Source organism: Zosterops lateralis (genome assembly GCF_965231275.1).
Source record: "Zosterops lateralis genome assembly, chromosome: 3".
Lineage (NCBI taxonomy): Eukaryota > Metazoa > Chordata > Aves > Passeriformes > Zosteropidae > Zosterops > Zosterops lateralis.
In genome coordinates this window covers 27,283,013-27,309,697 of record NC_139764.1, presented here as the reverse complement: position 1 = coordinate 27,309,697, position 26,685 = coordinate 27,283,013, and the positions used below count along the sequence as shown (strand labels likewise).

General features: G+C 41.0%; 1 protein-coding gene across 2 annotated transcripts; it reads left to right on the top strand.

Annotated features, from left to right (window-relative positions):
- The first annotated feature begins 1,203 nt into the window (after positions 1–1,203).
- On the top strand, positions 1,204–26,009 carry LOC310906718 (potassium channel subfamily K member 17-like). Of its 2 annotated transcripts, none has more exons than XM_083856170.1 (5): positions 1,204–1,338; positions 13,211–13,325; positions 20,845–21,011; positions 22,174–22,342; positions 24,099–26,009. In XM_083856170.1, the coding sequence occupies exons 1-5, from the start codon at positions 1,264–1,266 to the stop codon at positions 24,392–24,394; spliced, it is 822 nt and encodes a 273-aa protein (XP_083712296.1). In that variant the 5' UTR covers positions 1,204–1,263; the 3' UTR covers positions 24,395–26,009. The 2 variants fall into 2 exon arrangements, with proteins under 2 accessions (XP_083712296.1, XP_083712295.1); XM_083856169.1 differs by lacking the exon at positions 1,204–1,338 and adding an exon at positions 1,545–1,765.
- The last annotated feature ends 676 nt before the right edge of the window (positions 26,010–26,685 follow it).

The window sequence follows — 26,685 nt, the reverse complement described above, 5'->3', positions numbered from 1 at the left end:
GTAAACAGAAGACTGACAGACAAGTGCCGTTTCTGAGAATACTCAAGGAAACAGTCATTTAAATATTGTATGCTTCTGTAAAGATTTGTTGTGAATCTTGATTTCTTTCTTCCCAAATTCCTTCTAGTCAGCCTGATAACCTGTGTTTTCACAGCAGATCTTGTAGTCAAAAACCCTGTCTCACCTGTAATTAGTTTCATATATTTTTAGTATTAACATTAAATTCTATGTTTAGTCCATAATGTTTCAACATAATTATACTCATTGTGTTCTATATAAACTATCTGAGTTTAAATAGAGCTAAAGTGTCAAAATGTAGCTCAGATGTGTCTATTTCCTGATCTTAAATGTGATGAGTAAATATATACTTTTTAGAATCTTTGCATTTTTTTCTTACTTACATATATTTTTATATAAGGTTTTCTTTTATTTATATATATATAACTGCATTTTTGTCTTTAAATATCACTGAGTAATGAATACCCTGAAAAGGCAGAATTAAGACTGAGCAATGGGCAGTGCATATGTATATGTATATTAATTTTTTTTTTAAGACTGTGCTCTGGATGATATCATTACACTGGAAGTATCTAGCCTTTGAATATTAATTCTTGCATCTTGCCAGTGAAATCATGTGTTTATGCTAGTCAGTTTAAAGCACATCTCAGAAAACCATGAATTAGCACATTGCCAGAACATTTCCAGGGGGGCAATACGTTTGGAGGCTGCCTTACTTGTGATAATACTTACACTCCACTGGCACCACAGAGCAGTGTGAGAAGACATTACCCTCTGACAGTGTATAAAGTCATCCTGTGTAGAAATTTAGTGAGTTTATTCCCCTTTATCTCATACTATGTAACAAAATAAGTAAATTGTAAAGTTATTATACACCCAAAATGATTTGATTGTTTTATCTACCAGTGATAGAACAGAAAGGAACATTGGATGCAGTCTTATAGAAGAAAGTAGTTAATCAAATAGGTCTCAGAAACTACCTATATGAAGAAAGTAATCCCATCTTTCACAGCAAAACCACAAATTATAAAAGGACTCTGAAAAAGCTGCTACCTTTTCACTTGTTTCTATCAAAGGATTGTTATCACAAACACCTGTTTGCTGCCTTTTAAATTAGCTTAGCAGCTGAGTGAAAGAGTAATGCGGGTTTATGCAGGGTGCTGGCGTATGTAGTGCCAGCTAGGAGGGAAGCACTTGGCTCTGTGGGGAGAAGCTCTGGCTGTAGCATCCCTCGGGGGAGCGAACATGACTCGGAGCTGGCTCCTGCTCAGGAGCGAGGGGCAGGGAGCCCTGGACAGTCTCACCCTTTGGGACACACAGGTGGGAATTGGAGCGGCTCAAGAGAAGGAGGAGGGCGGCGGGCTGGGCTGCCGCAGGACGGGCGGCGCGACCACCTCCATTCCCTGGGCTCTGGGCTCCCCTCCTCGCCGCTGGGGTGGGAAGGGGCAGGCAGGGGGAGGTGCCGGGGGCCGGGCACCCTGCCGGGCCAGGGTTGTCCTCCTCCCGCCTCAGGCTGAGCCGCTTCTTCACCCCGGGGGCGATGGTGGCGGCGCGGCGGAGGCGGCGCTGGGGGCTGCCAGCGCTGCTGGCGCTGTACGGGGGCTACCTGGGGATGGGCGCCGCCGTGCTGCAGGCGCTGGAGCGGCCGGCAGAGGTGCGGGCGGCCCAGCACCTCCTCCGGGAGTACTGGAAGCTGCTGGCCAACCACTCCTGCCTGCAGGAGCCCGCCCTGCAGCGGCTCATGGAGGTGAGCGGAGCCCCGGCTGCGGGGCAGGCGCTGCCTCCCGCCCGGGGCGCCAGAGCGGGCTGGGAGCGGCACCCACCGCGCCTCCAGCCACAGAGTAACTTTAAGAAAAAAAAACAACAAAACTCCCCAGACTTTTTCCCCTGTGTAAGTGTATGCGCGTACATCATCTGTCCCGAGGAAGCCGCCGAGGGCGTGGGAGCTTTCGGCGGGCAGCACCCCGGGCTGCGGCCGCCTGTGCTCCCCGCTGATGGAGAGAGATGCTCTTGTTCTCCGCGGCCGCCCCAAGGGCTGCGGCGTTGGCGGGTTTGGACCGAGGGCTGGCGGTGCCGGAGTGTCCCGTTATTACGTGACAATTACCTGCTGGTAATTAGAGGTGGTCTGGGTTTGCTCTTGCACTTAGGAAACATGAGTTATAGTCTGTGACGTCTTGCAAGTGGTAAATTATAATAGGAAGGCTTTGTCGTGGTAAATTTAATTGATGTTTGTGCTGGTGTCAAACCTTTACATCTGATACTTGTTATTTAAAGGGAAATAGAAAGTCTTTAAATGTCTCAGGTTTTCCTTGAAAATGTTTCTGAAGATATTTGGAGGACGGTTGTGAAATGTAAAGCAAAATATATATATAGTCTTACTAAAGCAAAAAAATATAGTCTTACTAAAGTAGAGATGGCTGCGTTTTTATGATACAGATACGAGCAAAGTGACATAAATGGGTTCTCCCTTAGCTCAGCTTTTGCCTGAAAAACAAAAACCTACAATATTGAAGTGCCTTGAGTACTTACCCAAACCTTTTGATTTCAGTAGGTGCTGGTAGTTGGGCATGTACTCCTTGCTTTGGTGTGTCTCCTTCAAATAGATGTTGCCAAACACAAAGGAAACCTGGGGTTGGTTTGGTTTGTTTTGGTAGGTTTTTGTTTATTTGTAAAAGCAGTGTATGATGGTGACTGAAACCATAGCAGTAGTTCAAATATATACTTTTATTAAGTTAAATATATACTTTTTTTTTTTACTTTTTTTTTTTTTTTCTCCCTCCTTCTTTCCAGCAGAGAGGAAAATACAGAAGCCATCAAACAGGATAATCATATCTGGTGTTTCAGCAAGGCTCTGGTTATGCTGCTGCACTATGTCCCACTCTCATCCTTTGGCTTTCTGGATGGTATATTCTGTGTTGGCAGTCAGTGGTACAGTGATCATATATATGCTGTAAATCTGGACCTTTGTAAGCTACCATAGTGATCACTTTTATTATTTATGGTGTGTGCTGCACTAGCTGTGGAATTTGAATAGAGAGAAGTAAGAAGTGTAGCAGAGAAGACCAGTCTGGCATTTCATAAAGCTGGATCTTAGCTAAGCTTCATTCAGCACCGGCCCATTGTGTGCCTGGTGAGTACCTGATACTGCACTTGCCAGGGGTTGCAAGGGCTTGGTGAATGATGGTAATGAGGTGCCAGTAGTGGAGAGAAGATAATCACAACTAAATAGGTAGAACTGTCATTCTGCCAGTTTGTTTTACATGTTTGCAGCATGACCTCTACTCATTCTTCATACCCCTGGAATAGAACACCCACTTAAATCCCTTTAGACCAGAGGTTGTTACAAAATGCAGTGTGAGTACTTAATTGTGACTGAGCAAGCCCTTGGTTAAAAATAAGCTTTGTTTCGTTTTATGCAGTGTCTGTGTGTGCCTTCATGCTCTGAGGAAACATACTCTGAGTTTAAATGGCTTTGTGTGTAATTTTGAATAACTTTAACACTGAGAAATTAATCCTTAAAAATCAACAAAACTGATGCTTTCCCATCCTATGCAGCAATCGCTGGCACGCTCTAGGTGTGCTCAAAAAGAGATGTTTTCCTGTGCAGTAAATTGTTATTGCAATACATAGTTTATCAGGCACTATCATCACTGCCTCTCTTCAGATAAGAAACTGGTATTCTAGATACACAGCTGATTATTTGCTAATTAAGAGTGTTTGTGAAAACATAAAGCAGTGTGTGAATTTTAATTGCCTTGACATTACTGGCAATCCCTCATTGTTTTTCTTACAGCTCTTTCATTCCAGATAATCCTAAACTGTGTTTATTTAAAGTGTAGAGGGGCCAATATGAAATAAAATCCTAGTTTGCTGAGCAATGTACAAACATAATTTTATGACCTGTTTATCACTTAGTTCCTAGTTACCAACTGGGAGTGGAAATCCACTGTTCCAACCCTTGTGCAGATGGGAGAGCAACAGAGAGCTTCAGCTTTGAGGAGCTAGCAGGGAGAGCACGGGGTGAGGATGGGCAGGAGGGAAGCAAAGCAAACAAACCATGCTGTAGTAGCTGGACCAGTGAATTATCATTCAATAATTTCTGTGACTCTGGTCCCTTCCAAGGAAGAAGCAGTCTTCTAGTTAACAAAGGAGAGGACAGAAGGAGGTGAGAATAGCAAACCAGCAACAAAAACAGCAGTGGAGGAGAATGTGTTATAAAGTGTGTGACATCTGTGGTGATGGGCCCCTGCTTCCTGTAGCTGGATTTTGTTGTGGCTCTCTGGCCTGGAGGGGTTGGACAGCTCTTCCCCTGCAGGAGCAGCTCCACATTTCCTGAATAGTTCAAAGCAGCACATGCAAATGCTTTACATGTCAGCCAATAAACCGTGTGTGGTCATGTGTTTGTAGGTACACATAGGGCACAATGGAGGCACTGTGGTCACAAGTCTCTCTACAGTGCATCCAGTGACGTTTACTCAAGGAACACATAAGTTTGCCTTTGTTGACCCATCTAGCCCCAGGCTATTATTCTGCCATTGGGTACAGTCTGACTGAACATGTGCTCACCAGGAACAAGACTGGGAGCAGGCCATCCCTGTGAGCCACTAAGTAACACGCAGAGAGGGCAATATCTGGCCTTTTATTATCATTATGGTGGTGAACTTTACATGCCACAATTACTGGGTGTGAGGTCACATCAGAGGAAGCTCCCAATGACAAGACTTGCAGAAGATGGCAGCAGTTGCAATGACAAGACAAATTGCAGGTGATACACTTTAAATACAATTAAGAAAAGTAGTTGGACTCAGCTGGGGAGGAAAATATCTATGTCTAGGCACAAATTATGTTGGTTCTAGATTCTGGAAGCGTCCAGAAAGTGAGGATGTGCACAAAGAGGGCACTTTCTGTAAGGGCATATTTCTTGGAGATGAGACATTTTGGGGTTGGGGGCACATAGACATGCTTTGGTGTGAATGACTTCTAGTGCAGAAGTACCCCAGCTTTACTGCATAGTGTGAGTGTATATATAGCTTTGGTCCAGCTGAGCTGTCCTCCAAGCTTGCTCCTTTTCCGACATCATTGTCAATGGTTAGAGATGCTCAGCTGCTGTACTTGCCAGTGTCTCTTTAATCAGATGATTGGATATAGGGCCAAGCTTGGAACAGCAGTTTATGCATGTTACCCTATTACCATGAGTTCCCTTTCATGCTACCCTTTTTTTTGATAGAAACCTTTTGTGTTAAATATGAATTTCCCTAGTACAGATGTTTCCTATATTTATTATATTGTTATATTGATTTTCTATTGTAGGTATATAATGCTATTTAAACACAGTTGCTTTCATAAAATGAGAAAGTGAAAGCTGAGCTAATTTTTTTTTTTTTTTTTGGCCTAGAAAGATTCAAGGTGCAGTGAAAAGGGCTAATGCTAAAGAGCAGGTTATAAAGTAAATGGCTGCAGGTGGATATAGATACTGTTATCTCCAGAGTCAACAGCTAGAGTTACACAGAGACTTTGAGTAGATACAAGAGCAATGAGATCCCATGTGACTGGAAGATTCTCATCAATACCTTGGCTTGTACTGACATTGAACCAGCAAAGAATTGTGGCAGCTGTCAGGAAATAAAACCCTGCAAACACAGCTTACTAAAATAACCTTGCACTCAGATGATATAACAGGAAGGGGTGAGCATCAGAGATCACCTGCCAGTGGTGAAGGTCTTTAAGGAACAGCAATAGCTCCTGGTATTGTGGAGCTGTAATATCTGTATAGAACCCAATTTGTCAAATTAACTTGCCACAGATGTAATAGGATTGATCCCCTGTAATTGTTCTTTCCAACTTCATGCTTATCAAAATGTACTACTACTTTGCTTAAGTTACAGCCAATTCATCATTCTCCAGACCTGTTGGTTAAAAGACCTGTGAGTGCCTTACCAAGAATGTGCATTCTGTGCTAATACCATCTTCTAGCATACGTTTGACAGAAGTTGTTGAAGGTAAAATCATTATTCTATAAGGCAGTAGGCTGGCACTCTATTATTAGACTTCTTGCAAGGTGAGGAGAAGGCATACTGACGACCTTTCTGGTTAGTTGACTCAGCCCTAGGTCTTCTAGTAGTGTCTAGTACCTGTGTTCAAAAAGAGAAAGGCAAGGGGAAAAGCATAGCAGCCTGTTATACCTTTCCTCTGCCTGAAGAGGTGTGTTCTTTTGATATTATCAAATTCCCAGTTACAGCTGGTCAGGCTTGGTGGGAAGTAACACGGGAGCGTAGCCAGCTGGCATTGAGTGGTGTCTCAATAACCTGTCCTACCAGAAGGCTCGAGAACCACAACTAGCAGTGAATAGCTAAAGGCTGGGGATGCCTTCTAAAATGAGATGTGGTAATTCTTATCAGTTGTTTGAAGATGTGGGTTATTCTATGAACTTGTTCCTCATACTTTCTTTTTTAATGCAATTGAAAGAAAAACAACTAGGGAAAGAAATCCCAGTTTTACAAGGATAATACAATGCAACCTTTCTGTGTTCTGTAAATTATACAGGCAACTTCTTCCAACTTCTTTCAACAGGCCCTGCCTATCTGTTGCAGCCCAGCTGTTGAGTAACTGTTCTCATTAGGGTTTGGGAAGTGACTGGAATTCAGCAACACTTTGTCTCATGAATCATGCCACAGATTCTTCCAAGATATAAAAGCTTAATTTTCAGAAAAAGTACTAGTGGTTTAGGGTACCATTGGTTGCAGCATTACTGCACTACACTACATCTTTTGCTCCTTTCCTGTTGGCAAGCCTAGATGAATTCTAGAAACTGTAGTGCAGACCCAGCTGCACCGTAGAAGTGCTTTTGCTCTCAGGGCTCCTTTGGTTTTGAGGAACCAGTTACGATTGGCACTTTGCCAATTACATTAGCAAACATTGCTGGGAAGGTGAAGGAGCAATTGCTTGATCAGCTCTCAGGTTATTCAAGTGGCATAAAGGTAAAAAAAGCCCCAACACCATGAATTCAATAGAATTCAACTGGGGTTTCAATTTTTTTTTTTTGTATTTTGTGCCAGTTCTTCTTTCAGGCAGAATTCATGAAAGTTTCCTCTCCAGACGAAGACAAGGGATCAGAGCTAATGGCTAGGAAAGATGTGATTAATAATCTATTTGTCAATTATTTAGAAATTAATTGACCTTTGTCCTTGCAATCTGAGACCAAGGTTAATGTTAACCATTTTATTCTGTATTTATTTATACAGCTGGTATTCTGTGAGGCATAAATGAATGTTTATATGCCAACATTGCACAGAATGTCCAGTGCACAAAGTTTTTGAGTTGTTTTCTCGTTAATCTAAATGGTAGCTTGTTGCCTTTTGAACACCTTTTCCTCTCTTATGCGTTGCAAAGTTGAGGAAAAGTGTCTGAAACGAGGCAAGCTATTTTCAGGAGGATATGTATGCCCTAGAAAAGTTGATTTTTGTGCATGAATATGTAAACTTCAACTAAACTTGGGAATAAAGTTTCTTACACCAGTCCATTTTTGCCTTCCTTCAGAACTGCTTTCAAATACGCTTAGTAAATACTGCTTTTACCTTTAAAGGTGTCTCAAGATTACCGTGATCTCTGGCCAGAATGCCGCAGTTCAGAAGCAGGGGACAACAGCAGTGACAGGAGCCACAGTTTACAAAAAGGTCATTTGTATGACACTTTCCCTGATGGTTTCCTCCAGAGGGGAAAAAAATCATGAATTCTAATGGATTTATTTGGTAGGGTCATAATCTTCTGGGGCTTTGCTTTTGTCATTTTCGCTTAACTTGCTCATTTTGGGGAGGGCAGGCAGATTAGAATCAGTCTGTTTAATCATTTATACAAAGCTTATTTTTTGCTGTAAAGATTATGGGAGGAAAGAGAAGCATAGTGTTCTGAAGAAAGAGATTGCAAAGAACATAGTGTCTCAGTTTACATATACACATTCATTTGTACATTCTTTACTGCTGATCTTAAATGCCTCTCTTGAAAGCTGTATCCTAGTCACACGCTGTTGTGACTCGGTGCAGAGGTGGAAGATGGAATTTTTAGTTGGTGTCAAGGAGGTCAGATTAAATAATGGTCCTTCTTTTTGTAGTACTTGGTGATCAGAAGCTGCAGCCACAGATCTGATGATGGAGGGGCCCACTTGTAGTGATAATTGTGGAAGAGAGGAAATGTGTAAGCTGAGAAAGCTGGGAGTTACCCTGAGCTGATAACACAGCAAACATGGTAAATGAGACTTAGGGCTATGGCTGAAGGATAGAGTGGCTCTGCAGCAAATACAAAAGAGTAAACCTACCTTTTGTGGGGGGGGGAAGATGCAATACTCAAATGTCAAGTGGAAACCAAACTGTAGTTGTTGGGTTTTGGTGGTTTGTTTTTTTTTGTTTGTTTTGAAGTTGGGGATTTTTTAGCTAGGCAGTAGGAACAGATCTTTTGAGTGTAACTCAAAGTTTATGGTTTAATTTTTGCTGGTATGACTGTAATAATTACTTTGGGTTTATTGCTGCAAACTTGTGTAGAGTGGTAAAACTCCGGTATAGGTGAGTCACTGACTTTCCATCATCTGTGGAAGTGCAGCCCCAGAGCTGTGAAGGGTTAAAATTCAGGCTGTAGGAGTGATTTCAATTTTTTTTTTTTTTTTTTTTTTTTTTTTTTTTTTTTTTTTTTTACTCAAACAAGGAAATTGTGGTAACGTTGTGCTTGGATGTTGCTGCAGAAAGAACCAGCAACTGCTAGTAAATTACAAGGAAAGAAAGGAGTATTGCCATCCTAAAATAAGTGTGATAAGGGAGTCAACAGAAATCCACAGCTTCCTCACAGTGTTACCACTTAGCTTGAATTCAAGGAGGGAATTCCTTGCAGAAATAGGCAAAAAGCAGGCTTTTGTGCTGGGATGTAATCTAAAGTAGAGCTTGCATTTGCAAGTATTAGCTTATGGCATTTCTAACTGAAACTTCAGATCTTATGCTTAAAAAAGATGGATCTGGAAGCCAAATTTGCCTATTCTGGGGCATGTTTTTATCCCAAAGGCGACAGGACAGGCATCTACATTTAAAATAGACCTCTTTGAATGGATATCATGCTGGTGTTCTAATCACCAGCCATGGTAATATTAAGTAGCACCGTGCAAAGCCTACTTGTGTAGTCAAAAACCAGAACAACCTACTTGATGAGAAAGTGTGACAGCCTGCAAATAGTTTCATTGACCTGTGAAGGTCTAAGAATTTAAAATCTGAGCTTATAAATCCTAGGAGTTACAGTAATTCCCACAAAATTTTTATCTCTAGCTTTAAATTATGTAAGTATTGTCAGCTAAAGATGTAGTAGTCACTGTGTGAACTGTAAATTATTGTCATTTTAGAGAGGGGAAAATAAGTGCAAAGAAGTGAAATTATGGTTTTATATTATACAGTTTGTCTCTCAGTAGAAACCAAAGAACCAGTGCATTCTGGTTTTTTTCCGAATATTTTAACCACCCACCTGTTTCCTTTCTGCTTTCTGAATTGCACGTGAGCTTTAAAGTTCGGAGAATATCAAGCCCAAGCTCTGCAAGTTCAGTATTTTTGGGGTTTGGACAATCGGTGGTATTGACTGAGGTCTTAGATCAGGCAGATAACTGCTTTTGAACACTAGATTAAAGATGTTTCTTCTACTAGTGCCTTTTAATGCATTAGGCTTTGAGGCAGACACTGTACAAATCACCAGCCTAATAAAGAGAAAAAGGAAAACCCCTAGGATTTCACCTCCAAGTAATCATAAAGTAAAAACAAAGTTTCTGATTCTCAAAGAGGCTGGCTAAGGAAACTAAGCACTTAGGATGCAATATGTGTGATTCACTTCCTTTTTAGTACTTCTCGAACACACAGGCTAAAATATACTTCATTTGAAAATTAGTAGCAGTGACATATCAACACCTCTTCAATGGAAAAAACAGGGAGAATTCGGCTGGTTTGCTCGAGTGTTTATAGCTGGATTTTTTCCTGTGTTCTAAAATTATAAACCATTTTTAATTTTTCTATGAAAAAGAGCAATAGCCAAAAGCAAAAGTCTAAAGAAATATAGAAAATTAAGCAGAGTATTCACTGGTATCTCCCTGAATGTTCGGTCAGCCTTCAGGAGTTTGCAATCCAGTGACTTCCTGTGCCAGAAGTAATTTCTGTGCATTAGTAGCCATCTATGGATTTTTCTTTCATGAATCAGCCTCCATGGGCACATCTGCAGGAAGGCAAGCTCCATTAGTTCTACCATTCTCAGGAGAGTCAATCTTTAGTTTTCTGTCATTATTGTTGCTATGTCAAAGGTTGATTCTAGAAAGTACAATAAAACATTTTTTACTTTAGGAAAACAAAAACTGGTATCCTTATCTCCACCACTGTGAATCTTCCCTTTTAAGGGTGGCATCAGTAGCTCTTTCTTTCTAACAGTAATGAACTTGACTTTTTTTCTTGGAGTGTTCATTTATTCAAGTGGCTTTGCACAAATACTCAATGGTCTCCATGGGGCTGTCTTCTACAGGTGGGTGAGCCTAATGGTTAATGATGTTACCTAGATGTTAGATAACAAGAGATAACAAAGAAATGCTTAGAGATTTATTGCTGAAGGGGTTTGGAGACCTCAGCAAGCATACCCAGTGTCTCAATACCAGGAACAGAAAGCAGCTGGCATGCTGCAAGCTCAGGGTTCACTCTTCACCAGTGAGTGAGGGTTACATGATACTTCCTTCCCTCTGACAGCAGTGCAGGTCACTGTGCCATTTAGGGCAGATGCTGTGGCTGTCTGCAGAGCCTCAAGACACATCCTGTGCTTCCTGGCAGTAGCATCACTGCTTGGGGAAGTTAACAGTGCCCCTGGGATGCTGAGTTGTTACAAGTCACTGCAAAGCTGGCATGGGTGCTCACAACTGCTCAGCCTCTTGCTTCTAAACCAAGCAGAACGGAAGTGGTGCAAAGGTGTAAAACTATACATTGTCAACTATACATGACTTGGTTACTGCTGCTTGCTTCTCACATGATATCTTTTGCAGGCTCTTTGTTTCCCTTTTCTTCATGATAGCTTTTCCATTTCTTTGGGCCAGTTGTGTCACAGGTTCTTGCAATCCTCTCTGATTCTTCAGTGTTTCTGGATTTAAAAACTTGATGTTGAGTGTAATATTGTGGTCCTGCTGAGCTTGTATCAGTTTGAGTTTTTCAAGTATCCCTGATCCAGCTGATAATATATCTATCCAAGAACTGGACTGTTGCTGTTCCAGCTGGTATATTATGTGTTCAAGACTAACTAAGAACTGCAGAGATCACAGTTTACAGAAGGATTTTTTTGAGGAAAATATCAAGCTTTTTATTTCAGATTTAATTACTGGCTTTTGGAGGGGAAAAAATAGGTCATCTGTATAATTTTCCAGTGTCTCTCTTGCCATTTGACTTACTTTGGGAGTTACTTTATGTTCATGCACACTGTGGTTCCTGTCTAGGCCATTTTCTGCAGCGTTTCTTACACTTCTTAAACTGAAGGTCAAGTGTTGTCAGCCTGCAACCTGACAAGTGCAGACACCAGACCTGGAAGAAGAACAATGAGTGGGAGAATTATACACAACTGTTCAAATCAAATCCTTCTGAAGGCTTCTTGAAGCAACCTTTTCTTTTTTTTTTTTTTTTTTTTTTTTTTTTTTTTTTTTTTTTTTCCGGGGGTAGTTGCATAGAGAAGGGAAGCAGGGCTTGGTTCTTTTATGTCACTAATGCTTTATACAAAATCTTTTGAGTTGCCCCACTCACATTACAGCAACAATTCACAGAAGGAAGCAAAATGCAGTACAACATGTGTGGTCCTTAGCCCTTCTCAGAGCATAGGCTCTCTGCTCTTTCTCATAATTTAGAATTTAATAGATTATAGTGGCCCTGAGGAGTTTAAGTTGCCTTCAGTTATACGTAAATCAAGATATTTCTGAAAATGCACTATCAAAGAGTGTTTATTGCTTAGAAAAATCTGTTGATGTCCAAGTTGCTCCTTGGTCTTAGTGCAAGAATTAGTAGATTTAGGGAAAAGAGATAATGATCTTTATAGTTAAGCTGCTGCTTGGGACCCTGGAAACAACTTTTAATTCACAGCCTTTTATAATATTATACAAATCATATATATTATGTAGAGCACATTACATCAGTAAAATGGGACAAAGCTTCCTTGCTTTGCAAGCTTGATATGCCAGTTGGTTTGGTGGATGTATAAACTTCAACTTCCTTGTAAAACCGAAAACTGATCTATTTTTTTTATTATTTATTTATTTTTATTATTATCAGTGGTGAAAGCTTTATCAGTAATCTTTTTTGTTAGGATAGGAACAGTATTATTTAGTATCCTAAATTCTTTTTCAGAGATGATGAATTTTATGTATTCTTGGGTACACTTTGCATTCAAAGATATCAACTGTCGAGTGAAGTGTGGAATGTTTAGTGTCTGTGCTGTGAATAATGTTTTGGACACAACTGCCATTAATTTTGCTGGCATGGGAAGGCATAGTCAGATGTGGGCACTATTAAGACATTTGATATCTTATTTTGGCATAACTCTGCACACTTTGGCTAGTAATTTCTAAGTCTTTCCCAGGAGAATTGAACAGAATTGGGCATAATGCTGATCTGATGTTCATTCACATTTGTAGTTTCAAGGTGGGGACACACTGGCCAACCTGAGAGTCTCAGTCTCCTGTAACACACCAGATACATTCCTCCCCAGTCCAGGGGATCCCCTGCAAGGGATCTGTATCATTTACATATGCATGTACATTTGCTGTTCTGGGACTTCTGCCATTGGAATAATCCCATCTGGGAACACTTCATTTTCCTAATGAACATATCACAAGGCAGTCTTAATTATTGTCTGGCTAGATCTTCTCTAGTTAATCTTGCCCTCCAATCTCTTCCACATTTATCTATATAATCTACCATGTGCAACTGTCTTATATTGCTGTAGATGCACTTCTCTTAGAAGCAATATGCTGGCTTTTGGCTTTTCTGACCTTGCAGCCCTTTGGTCTCTAAGGCACAAGATATCCTCTACTAAAAGGGAAACAACAGAATCAGAAGTGGTTGTAGTTGGGGTTTTTGCTAGCTAGAAGTGGAAATGCCAGTCACATGAACTTGCCTTAAAGGGATTTGTGGGATCTCATCTTGTTGTCTCTTTGCAGGGTATCATCCAAGCCTACAAGAGTGGCATAACCCTCCAGGGAAACACCACTAGCCTGGGCAGGTGGGACTTCAGTGGGTCTTTCTTCTTCTCCATCTCTACAATAACAACCATTGGTAAGAGTTCCCTGCTTATGGGGCCACCTCATAGGTGGGAAAAGAGTGAGAATGAGGACCTGTACTCAGATGCTGCTCCAGCACTATGTGGTTCACTGGAGCTTGCAGCAGGCAAGTAGGGAAGCACCATGAACTCAGCCCTAGGAGTGCTTCATCAGTGCCAGTGCAGTAATGATCTCTAACTATCAAACACAGGGATAGTTAGCTTAGGACATAATCCTACTAAGTTACATGGCTTCTTGGCCTGAACTTCATGGTGCTGCACTGCCTGGTCTTTTCCAAGTCTTGTGGACTCTGAGAGGTCTGAGGGGAATTGTGCATTGAAATGGGCTTTTCCTATGACAAGGACAGGAATGATTTTGGAAAATTCTTAATATTGGCTATTGCATCTTCAGATACTGTATTTATGAATTATTCCTCCTTCTTACTACCTTATTAGATGAGGACCTGCTTATTCAAGTGAAAGGTAAATAGCTGGATAAACATCGCAATTCAGTTAACTCAGGTTTCAGCAAATGGGTAATGCAAAGCCACAAAGAAATTATGGAAATAAGTATGGAGAGATAAAATGGAATAAAAAAAGGTCCTAGGTACAGAGCTAGTTAAGGCAGATACCATTAATTATAGTCAGTTCATATCTCCTGTCCCCAAAACCATTAATAACTTGCCCTGGTGTCTTTTTCTTATGGTGTGACCCAGTATTAAAAAAAAAAAAACATGGAGGGGAGAATATGTGGGGAGATGGTTGTTCAGTATCAAAAATCCCTTATGGATTTCTTGATTTGTCAGCTCTCTTCAATTTTAAGTATATTTTTAAATCAAGATTTTGCTTTTTACACCCAAATGGAACCTTTTGTTTTCTGGTTGTTTTTGAAGATTGGCTCCAGAACACTAAGCCCCCAAGCATGAGCTCAAAGAAGGGAGAGGGTTTGTGGGTTTTCTGTGGGGGTGGAGGTGAGTGGGTGGTGGTGTGTCATCTTCCTGTGATTCAGAACGTCTTTCTGTCCTGCTCTTTTGCACATACATTGTTCTGGTTGGGAACACACGTTCAGTGTGTTGCACTGCCAGGCAAGGCTTGCACCAGATGATGGCAGTGGAGGCTCATCAGACAGCGGTACACAGGCTGTGGGTTTCCAGCAGAGCCTGGTCAGTTCCTTCCAGCCTTTGGTACAAAGCAGCATCTGCTCAGGGCTGCTTTCCTTGCCACAGTAGTGAATCCTAGTGAGTTTCTAAGCCATCAGAGTGACTGTTTCAACACGGCCAATTTAAGTCAATGGTATTCAGTGAGAATCAAATTTATCATGTTAAAATATAACGGGATGTTTTGATGTTGGCAGAGATCTGGCCTAAGCATTTCTGCTCTTCTACTAAGAGTAGCTGCTAAGCTACTCTTCCCCCCCACCCCCAGTCCCCTCTTTTTTTAAGTAAACTCCTTACCCTGATGGCTATAGGGGGAAGGAGGACAGGACAGGGCATGACACAACTGAGTTGACAGCAGAGGCAATTGAAAAGAACCAAACCTTGCAGCTCTTTATCTCCTAATTTTAAAGCTGATACTATGACTAGAGACTTGTTCATGATTTTTCAGTTGTGGATTTGAGAATGCCATACAAGCTGTTTCTATGCAGGAAAGTTTAAATAACTGGACCCTTCATTCTGCTTTTTCAAGTTAAACTGTTAGTTGTATACAGATTAGTGTCCTAACACTCTGTTGATAACAATAAGTTGTGGAAGAGAAAACTACAAATGGTTTCACAGAGCCTCACCCTGAATCTGTTATCATAATCTCTCTTTATGTAAATTCTTGAGATAGTGAGGGGTTCAGCCCCACTGAGGATACCAGGGCATGATTGGGAAGGATAATTGATGATGTCAAGTAAAGAAACAAGCTCCTTTCCAAACAACTCAATGAAGTTCAAAGGGGTGAGTCACAATAGGAAACTTCATGTATAAGGTATGGCAATGAGATAAATGACAATTGAGAAGACTTCTTGAGGAATTGTAGAGGTTTTAGTGTTCTTACATGGCAAGGAAGGGTTTATCTCAGGCTGTGATTATGGAACCAATGAAAGCAGGTCCAGCTGCACAAGATTAGCCTATAGGATTTAAAACCCAAGGCATTCTGGCAAATGAGTTCAGGAAGGGTAGGGTTAAGATGATAATGTGAAAGAAAGATTCTCAGGAATTTAGGGGTACTATATAAAGATTTTGAAGACTATGGATGGCCTCTATTCCATATGTTCCAGCTGCTGCAAGTCCTTTGGCCTGTTTGTCTCTTCCACATTTTTTCTTTGCAATTAATGCTATCCATGCTTTGCTGGCCTCTTATGCAAAATAACATCTTTGTGACTCTTGTCCTTAGTCTTCTCAAACAGCACTGCCAAAACCACTATTGCTTTTACCTTCATCACTTTCCTTTGAGATGCTCTTTCTGTTCTGTCAGCCTCTGTATTTTACTTTTGGTGCTGTAAGCCCCCTCAGAAGGCTAGGTCCATTTCTCAAGACCTTACCAGAGCACTTTCTCACTGGGATACAGGAAGGGATGATAACTTCTTTCCCTGTTAACACCAACTGAGGGCATTAGCTTCTTTCCCCACTGTCAAGGTGGGCTTAGTCTCAGCTGGGTGAAACTCATGGGGTTTAAATCCCTATGTCTTCTGCTGCAGAATCTTCTGCACTGTATCCTTCTTCTATTTAAATGAGAGCCTCATCTATTTTCACTACTAGTGATTAAAAGCAGCATGTGAACTCTGCTTAAAAACAAAGTGAGTTCTAACCTGCAGGTGGACATAGTTGGTGCCTCATTCACAAACGTTTGAGAACAGATATATATGAACTAAAATCTCTTGTTTAAAGAAGTGCCCCAAAGCCTATGTAGTTTTTTGGCCAATCTCATAATTTGAATGGAACTGCATTCATAACTTCTGGGATGAGCAGCCCTGGCCACCTGCTGATTCCTTCTCCCCACTGTTACATTTTTGTGCTTTCCTCATTGCTGTCTTTGACATATCATATCATGTTATCTCATTTTCTTCAGATTTTTCCATAAGAATCCTTTCTCCAATGCCTTGAAGGGTCATCTTCAGAGTTCCTGTAGTAGTAAACATGATTAAAGAAAGAGAAGCAACTTGCTGCTGGTTTTATCTCTCAGACTTCTTTATCCCTTGCCGACACAAAGTCTCTCCTTTCTGTGTTTACTCTCCTTCTACTTAGTTTGGACTAACAGAGCAGAGGTCAAAGCAAGTTCAGAGTGGGGCACAAGATCAAAGTTCCTAAAGTCAAACGACCACAGGGTGGTGTAATTTCAGAGAAGGTGCTAGGGAAAGGCTCTTTCTGTAGCCAATGGTGAGGCTGACTCCTCTGTGCAAGTAGGAGTATTGTCCTTTCCAGCCCGAATGTCCCACTTAATATTGGGTGGATGGATGCTGATGCCTAGTGCTGTATTACCATTGTCTGGAGGCACAGCCACCAGAATGCAGTTGTGTGAATTTCAAGGGCCCTTTTTTAAATATAAAATGGGACAAATAAAACATCTCACCATGAAGAAAGAAGGGAAATACCTTCTTCCTGTTCTTTCCTTCTCTGGTTAGCACAGTGCATAGCTCCTAAAAGCAGTAGCCCAAACGACCTCTAGCTTTAAAATTAAATTCTTCAAATTTTTGGTTTGTTCTCATCATAAAACTGAGAAGCCAATGCAAGCAGTGTGACTGCTTGGAGCTTGTGTCCTGTTTTTGTCCTACATGTACAGACTCCATGCCTGTAGCATCCTCCCTGGAGAGATGAATTGGGAATAACTGTGACTTCCCATGCCAGGTGTCCTTAGCTGTGTCCAGCTGATAAGTGTTCTTGAACTTAGGGCAGACTTGGTGGATATAATTTGGAATCTTACAAGAAGGTTAAGAAGCCAAGTGGTTAATGTATTTTATATAGATATGGAGACATTTGAAGTATGAGGGAGGATAGGAACCCCTGACTTGCTGATCTTCAGGTGAATGTAGTTGTGGTACCAAATGACCTCTGAAAATCCTAATGCTTGTAGGATCATAGGATAATTCAGACTTTCTGCTACCTCAGGAGATCTCCAGTGCAACTGTCTACTTAAAGTAGTCAGCTATGGGGTCAGAGCAGGCTAATGAGTGCTTTGTCAGGGTCCCATTCCAGCTATACTCACATTTTCGGGAACCAGAGAAGCATTATCATGAAGCTGTGTGAGTGATCAGAAGGTGTATTTGTGGGTTTTCCACTTCGAATTAAATAAAAATATCTTTTCCATCTAAAGTGAATTTTCACATATCTTTTTTCCTCAATGAAACATTTGAATTTTTAATGAAAAAAACCCTTTCATTTCTCCTGGATTAAAACATCCAGATCACTTGTAAAGACCATAAGAGAAAGAAAAGTTTAGATTTCCTGAAAAGTGTTAGAGGAGGAGCTAGTGGTGGGAGGAGCTAGATGGCTTAAGGATTTAATTTCCTCCAGTGCCCAGGAGAATAGAAATATGGCGCACTGAACATCATCCTAACTGCCAAGCAGAGAAGTTTTTATGACTATTTAAATGGGTAATGCAAAATAAAATAAATCTGGCACTGACACCCCTTGATGAACTGGACAGTGGATACCTGGCCCCCAGGCTTAGATGAATTTCTGGTTATTCAAAGCAAAATACTGTCAACAAGAGCACTCTGTAAATTTGGGATTAGACCATGTCTGTAGGAAGTGATGGCTTATATACTTTCAGATAGGAGAAAAGATTTAATAAAACAAGAAGAGTTGCTTCTCTAACCAGTAACTTTATCAGTGGTTTTAGCACTCAAACACATTTCTGGAGAGATTTAGTTTTATGCTAAGTCTGGGTTTTTCCTGTGGATGAAATTTTTTGGTAAATTTTCAGATGTTTTTCAGCCTGTGGTAGACACTTTCTGTTCTAAGCACTTTTTGATGAAAATACTCTTTTATATCTGGATAGTGAGAACAAACATCTCATTATGGGTAGCAGGAAGTTGCAGCTGCCTCAATTAACTGAAGGCACTCAAAGTATTGTCTTGTGAATGAAAAGATCTTTTACTAATAAGTTTCATCCTCTTAACAAGTCTACAGAGCTTCTGAATCCCTTATGGACAGGAATGTAATGGGAAAGTAGGAAAAAATCCTGAATTACTTTATATAAGTAACAGAAGCACATGAGTTAAAGCACATGGTTATGAGCATTTAGAAATAAAACCACTCTTGTTTTGTTTCCTTTGAAGAAGCTTAGCTTACATTACAATTTATTTCAAAACAAGAGGAGCTATACATGCACTTAATCCAGCTGCTTCAGTAGAAACACTTACACTTTGATATTTCTGGAGTTTTTAGTGATAATTTCTCAGTGCCTGCACTACGTGGCATCCCCAAAATTCTGAAGGCTGCTGTGCTTCACACAGTGACCAGAAAACGTGGGCTTTCTTATGTCCTTCTTATGTTTTTCTGCTAAGAAATTTAAACATCTGTGCTTAAAAGGACTGCCCAAAACATCACGTGGTCTTTTAAAACTTGATATAGAAGGAAAAGAAAGGGGAAGGGTTGGGGGGAAACCACCTTGGGAATAACTAGCCATAAATGTATATGACTCATCTTCAGCCTCCAGCCCTACAGTGAATGCCCCTCAGTATTTTCTCCTGGGCCAGGTCAGGCCACAAAACACCCTAATCCAATAAGAGGAAAATTTGGAACTAATCCACTGAAATGTCACAGCCAGTGTGAAATGCATCACACCAGGCGCATCTTCAAATAATTTGCTTAGAAGTGGTCATTTAGCAGATGTACTTGCCTGCGTGTCTTGTTAACCACACCTGTTAGTCTAGAAATAGTGAAAGATGACAGAAAATACCAATAACTGGGGGAAAGTGCATTAACATTGCAAAGCTGCTCACAAGCAAAGATGAAGTAGCACTTGCATGAAGTCTTAATTTAGCCCCTTTTGTTTGACTGTATTTCAAAACATCTAGTTACATAACAGCATCCCATTCTTTCTGGGGGATGTTCTCCCCCTTCCCAGGGACAGGCTCCTGGGGCTCCACTAGAAGTACACTGTAAGCCTAAAATTGAAGAGGATGTCTTCCATATCATGTAATTTGGGATTTGTAGGGGTACATACTTAAGAATAGTTTGCCCCCAGACCTTTTTCTGGGTGTAGTTTGCCAGCACACATGCACAACTAACTGCAGAGTTGTCCATGGGAAGAGTTTTTTGTTAGTAGAAACTTTGCACAGAATGTGTAGAAATCCCCAATTCATAGCTGCATGCATTTCCAAGTTGTCAGTCAGTGGCTTATTGCAACTGGCATGTGACAGAGGTTAGTGAAGAAATGGGACTCCCAAGCTAACCACAGATGTTTGCACTCTCACTTATCTGGGATACAGAGCCCGGCCCTGGGGCCTCTCCCTGCTGGGCACTGCTCACTTGCCCTGAGGCAACAGCACCCAAAAACAGGGTAGCAAGGCAGCGGTGGAGGGAGCACCTCGGTGCTTGCTGTGCTGATGGCTGGGTGACACTGGGAGGGGGTAGCACTATTTGTGGTAAAAAGATAATCTCCTGTGTGGATGTACACCAATCTCTGATGAGTAGAGGTGATTTTGGAATGTAGTCAAGGCCATAGATCTCTGACTGGCTAAGGCACTGTTGAAATGCTTGTGGTGTGCTAGTTGTTCTGTCTTTGAAAGAATCCTAGTTAAATCTGACTTTCTTGTGGCGGAAAACACTGGAAATTAAAAGTCAAACCTGCAAATTTATGGGACATTTTAAAAAGAACTTGTGGGAAATGCAGACATGTGGATTTGAAGCCAGAATGATCTGAGGACACAAGCAAGGCAGTGATTGCAAGGCAGGACCTTATATTAGATCACTTCCTATGACTAGGAGAAAGAGGCAAAATTTAAAACACTTTTTTTTTTTTTCCCCTTAGGTCTGAAATTGAGGTATTTTACAAAGGTTAAATATAATTTCTCCATGTATCTTGACTCTAGGCAACGACTTTGACAATTTAAGATGTATTTGGTACTTGTGGGGCAAAAGAGTATAAGCAAGGAGGCAGTGTTAAGTTTACTAGTCCTGTGGGACAAAGGTAGAAAAGGGTGGTTGTTATAATTAAAACACTATTGTTGTGATTCAGAGACCATCTGACAGCCATGCAGGATCTTTGCTAGCAAAGCCCATGCCAACACTGCTTACAAAAATTGAACTAAACGGAAGGTTTGCATTTACGTCAGATCCCAGCCAGGGCAGTGGGTAGGGGAGAGGAAATTCACTGGTAAATGGAAAAGGAACTAAGCAAAATTGGCAGGGAAAAAAATGTTATTTTGCAGCCCACAATAGGATATGACAAACAATGGCTGTAACTTACGGTTATTTATAAAAAAGGTCCTTTTGGAGCAGTGACCTTCTCACCTAACTTCTGTTGATGATGGAGGTTCACCCCTCCAGGAGAAAGGGATGAGCAGATAATATTTTAGATTTAATGGTTCATTTCTCCCCTGTCTAGGCTATGGGAACCTGAGCCCCAGTACTGTGGCTGGTCGCATCTTCTGCATCGTGTTTGCACTTTTTGGCATTCCCTTGAACCTTGTACTCCTGAACGAAATTGGGCAGCTGATGCTGCTTGGGGTTCAGCACTGTGCCCGTCACCTAGAGGAGGTGTTTCACTGGCAGGTAAGCAGTAAGGACAGGCAGATGTCAAATCAAACAAAGACAGAGGACATTGTCTAATATTTGAGATCCTATGACTAACAAGGACAGCCTGGATGACTATTTGACTAAAATGGCAATTATACTCAGGAATAACTGGAAGTGAATAAATTTAGTTTATGACAGCCCTATGAGGTGTCAGATAAGGTTGTTTATTAATTGAGGGAAATTCTGTGATGAATGACTTCCCCTACAGCAACAGAAGTGATAAAGCATGTGAGCAATGCACAGTCCTAGACTATCTGGTTTGTTTATCATCAGTTTTAGTTAGAATTGCATGTGTAAGTTACATGGGAACATTTGTGGAACAGGCTTTAAACTGGCATTAATTTAGGACTTATGAAGGTGATGCCCAATTTGTGTTGTCTGGGTGTCAAAGGTTAAGCCTCAGCTGGCATCTAAGCACCATGCAGTTACTCACCCCTTCCCAGTGGGATGGGAAGAGAATCAGAAGAGTAAAAAGTCCATGAGTTGAGATAAAGACAGTTTAATAAGTAAAGCAAAACATTCTTGTGCATACAAGCAAAACAAAAACAGGAATTTGTTCGCTACTTCCCATCAGCAGAGAGGTGTTCAGCCATTCCCAGGAAAGCAGAACTCCATCATGCACAATATTTACTTGGGAAGACAAACTCCATCATTCTGAACATCCCTTGCTCCCTTCTTCCCCCAGCTCTATATGCTGAATATGATGCCATATGTATGCAATATCCCTTTAGTCACTTGGTCTCAGCTGTCCTGACTGTGTCCCCTCCCAAATTCCTGTGTACTCCCAACCTACACACTGGTGAGGTGGGATGAGAAGCATAAAAGGCTTTCACACTGTGCAGGCACTACTCAGCAACAATAAGAACATCTCTGTAGTACCAACACTGTTTCCAGCACAAATTTAAAGCACAACCCCCTGCTAACTACTGTGAAGAAAATAACCATCCCAGCTAAAACCAGCACACATGTGGGACAGACACCCCATTTATTACAGTGGAATTCAATGAATGTTTGTATGCGTTTGTGGAGTCCATCATCATCATCTGCAACTGGAAACCAAGCTGGACTTGACTTTTCTTGCTGCACTTCTTGTGACAATCTTTTTTCTTTTTTTTTTTCTTCCTTCCTGTTTTACTAGAATAAAGCTTCCTTCCTGATGAAGACTTGTGCACTGGTAACTGGCTTGTTATTGTTCCTCCTGCTACCTCCCTTGTTATTCTCTGACAAAGAAGGCTGGTCTTATGATGAAGGCTTCTACTATTCCTTCATTACCCTCAGCACTATAGGGTTTGGAGACTATGTGATTGGTGAGTAGTTCACATTTCATTGATTTCACCTACTGAACAGCAAATCCATGACACGTAAAACTCCTCACTCAGCAGTTTGGCACCAGTAGCAATAACCAGACCTGATGATCGGTATGCTGTGGTGGGCATCTGACAGGTTGGAAAAGACATGATTTCTGCCATAGCAGTGCCACCTGTGGAAGAACAAAGACACTGTTTCCCAGTCAGTGAAGTGGCCTGTCCCTTGAATGACTACACCACCAGGCAGGAGTGCTATGGTTTAGTCACAGTCCTTGCTGAGGGCATGCTTTTCACACTCCAGTGCATTGGCAGCCATTAGTTTTAAGCAGATGCCACTCTGCATGGTCATTAACAGACAGGGATTGTTTCTTCTGTAAAAATCCCAGATAAATGCTTTCTAAAAGGCAGCTTAAGTCACCTAGGTATAGACTGCCAGGCACCAGGCACTACCTAGTTTTGGATGCCAGAACTCTTTGCCAGAGGAAATGGGATAGGATCCACACCCACTGCATTTGCTGAAACACAGGACACACCTTTTTGATAAAGACTTTCTCATTAAAAACAAATTGATTACAGAAACACATGCACCCTTGAATACCTGAGAGACAGAAAGACTAAAACATCTTGTTACAGATTTGCTATTTTCTTTTCTTCATAGTACTTGCTTGATGCTTAGACAACTTAGTGGCAGTTACTTTAGGACTTGTCTGTAATGCATCAAAGTTATGATTAGAGCTTGTGTAGGCAGATGTAAATAAGTTAAGAATAAAGTTAGCTTGGGCAAGGGTAGCCAGATGGAGCTTGACTAAAGCTGGGTCCGCTCAGCATTTTCCCATACTGATTTTATAAATGATGCTGAACCCTGTGCTACAGCAGCTTTACTTCTCTCAGTTTCTGGTAATGCATTTGGTATTCCTTCCTCTTCCAGGTGTGCCTTCACCTGTGTAGTACCTTTGTAACTGGAATATTCTGGCATAAATAGACTAGGTTTGCTATGGGAGTAATTGAATATGTAATTTGTGGTATGTAGGGGCTATACAATTTTGCCTTACAATCCTATATGTGTGGTTTATGCCTCAAAAATAAGGTTCAATTGACCATTGCACTGTTTCCCCACTAGTGTGCTAAAGAGCTGGGAGGAATAATTGATCTGCTGGGAAACATCTCTGCAGAAAAGGACCTGGCAGTTCTGATGGGCACCAAGCTGTCCATGATCCTGCAGAGAGTGCCTCTGTGGCCGCGAAGGCCGGTGATAATTTCAAACTCTGTTCCAAAGTTTGCTTGCTCTTGGAGGTTTTAGGACTGCTCAGGCATCTTTTCTCCCACTCACAGAGACTCTCTTGCTTTATATCTGCTTTAACCCGACACATAGAGTAATACATAAAACCTGCTTACCTCTCTGCCTGCAGGGACTCATTACTTGCTGATAGAATATTGTGTTGCTGACTGATAAACAGAGAAACTCAGCTGTGTGTTTGAATGGGAATATAATTTCACTTTGACATGGATGCAATCTGGGATTTTTTTTTTTTTTTTTCCTATGGGTTATATTTGCAATTCCTAAGGAGTAACAGGCTGTTGCTGACATATCATGAAACATGCAACATCTGTTCACATGCCAAGTAGGTGGCATACTTGTGTTTTATGTAGAAATCACTAATATTCAATGATATTCCAACTGTCTGCTTTACATATAATGTCTCCTTTGAGGCACTCTTGATCCAATATAGAAATGTTTTGGGTGATTCTATTGTAGGGATGAACCCAGATCGCACCTATCCAAGCTGGTACAAGAATGTAATCTCTCTGTGGATCCTCTTTGGGATGGCCTGGCTGGCACTGGTTATCAAATTTTGCATCAACATTCTAGAGAGCTCCAGTGACTTCTGTCAATGCAACAAGAAGAGTGTGGAGATGGCAGAAGACTTAATGGATGGTAGCAAAAATAGTGTGACTGGACTTCAAAATGCGGAGATCTGCAGCGACAACGACACAAAAATGAAAGGACCAGTTGAATCTCACTCTTACACAGCTCCTACAGAAGCCCTCTAGGGAAGAAAAATACCCTCGGTGTCCTGTAGGTTTTAGTGCACCAGAGATAAACCATTTAGAAATGTGTAAGTGGAGCTGCCCTGACCTGTGAATGGGGTGAAAGTTTGCTTATTAAGCTTGAAATGCTTTTATTCTGAATTGAGCAATGACAGAATGTTTCATTTGCAGCCACCACCAAGTATTACCGACAGGACTCTTAGCCAAAAGTAGATTATGGAAATGTTACTTGCCTTCCCACCTCAATCTATGAGGTAATCTTTGACATCCCTGAGCAACACTAGCTGTTGTCCATTTCTTTGCATGATTCTTGCGGCCTCTAGTTATACATATGGCACCTTGCAAATGCCACAGCTGTAAAAGTAAGTGCCATTTAATGCAGGAAACAAATAGCATATTGCCAAAAGAAATGAACAGCACTGTTTAAAGCTATCTGGCAGCCATGACAAATGTGCACCATCACCTGTATCTTGTGCTTGTGAAAGGTGGTAACAAGGTTTTGCTCTCTTATCATTCATACAGGGATGGCAGTGAGGAAGAGCTTATAGAGGTGCCTGATAAAAGCAGATCATTCTGGTTTTTAAAAGGTAATTTCTACATCAGAGGTCTGTTAACAGAAAGAGGCTACTGGGTAGGCTATTCCTTACTTCAGAACTTATGTGGGTTCATTCTTTGAAGTATTTTGCCGACCAAATGTCATCAGCTAAATGTGACAGTTCATTTAGATAGATTTGTATTTTGCTACCTATTGCAGGTCAGAAAAGGAGGACTAGAGGCAGTTTTAAGGGTCAGTGACTCCAACATTTTCCTATTGCCAATATTAACAAGGGCTACTTCAATCTGGAAACAGACTGAATTTTCTTCAACTATGATCAGGAGATGCTATTGTGATGAACTTCTCATGTCATGAATGATTAGTGTACCTGTTCTATCTAACATCTTATATATAATCATAAATGTCTTAGATCTGCAGAATGCCAGATATGCTTTTTTTTTTCTGTGTCAGTCATGAAACAGAACTTGGTTAGGTCTTTTTAGTTCCATTAAATTCTCAAAAATCTTTTGATCTATTATGCTGTTTATAAAGGCACAACAGAGTCTAACTCCCAGTGCTGTTTGTACTCCATTATCTGTTCTTCCCATTTTGTTATTCCTGTTGTTCTATTTGCATCCTAAGCATTAACTTTGAAAACTTCACCATGGCAGCCAAGCCAGAATGAAGCATTTGGTTGAGCCTTCAGCTTTTGCAATGAACCAAGATTCCATAGGGTTGTTAGAGAAAAGACTGAGGAATTAGAAATAGCCGTAGCTATATTCACAGAAATGGAATGAGTGAAAAATGTACGGTCTTCAGGGACACAAGTTCTGAAACATATACTGCAGAAAAAGTGATCCCAGAAGAGGCCAGTCTCAGTGCTGATATTTGGTGGAACTGATTACTGGAAAAAAATGCAGCAAAGGGATCAACTGAATGAAATTTAGTCTTGACCTTTTTCTGATTGCACAGTAGTAAACGTTCTCTCAAATACTGTTTGAAGGGGCAGCAGAGATCAAGAAGAGAGGCAGTGAACCTCTTGGATCATACTGATGCAAAATAAATGTATTTCAGATTTTTGAACATTGGGTAATTTCTTTAACAGCCTTTAGCATAAACTTTTCTGTTCCATGTTTCATCTTGCTTATTTTCGCTAATGGATACACAATGTAGTATCTGGCCTATGTGAAGAACAAAGTGTATTTCTTTAACCATGAGTAAATTACTATTCCACTTCACAAAATATGATACCTGGATAATGCATATCCTTTGCACCCAGTGCAATACTTAGTATAGGTGTATTGTAAAATCTGGATGCCCAGGAGGTAGTAGGAGTTTCTGCTGCCAAAGCACAGGGATGACTATGTTAATCTGTTTCAACTTTTACTTGAAATGTCTGGGAATTTCTACCAACTCTGCTCTTTGATGAGATGGCTTATAGAAGAGTTGAGAAGAGTTTCTTTTTTTTTGAATTGTGGTATCTATTATATTAATCTCATTTAGTTAATGTTCCCATGTATTTTTGGGCTGTGGATGGGGTCTTTGAAAGTGCCTTAGAGGTTTGGGCACCCTGAAGAGCAGAGTTACAAGTCTTTGGGCAGCTAATATACATTTCTGAGAGGCAAAGGGGAGAGGAGGAACTTAAGGAATAGCCTTGAAAAAAAAGGATAAAAACGTTTCGCAGATCTCTGTGCTTCCACTCTGTGTCAGGGTTCGGCCCCAGACTTAGGCATGTGGTTGGGTCTCAAGATGCCTCATT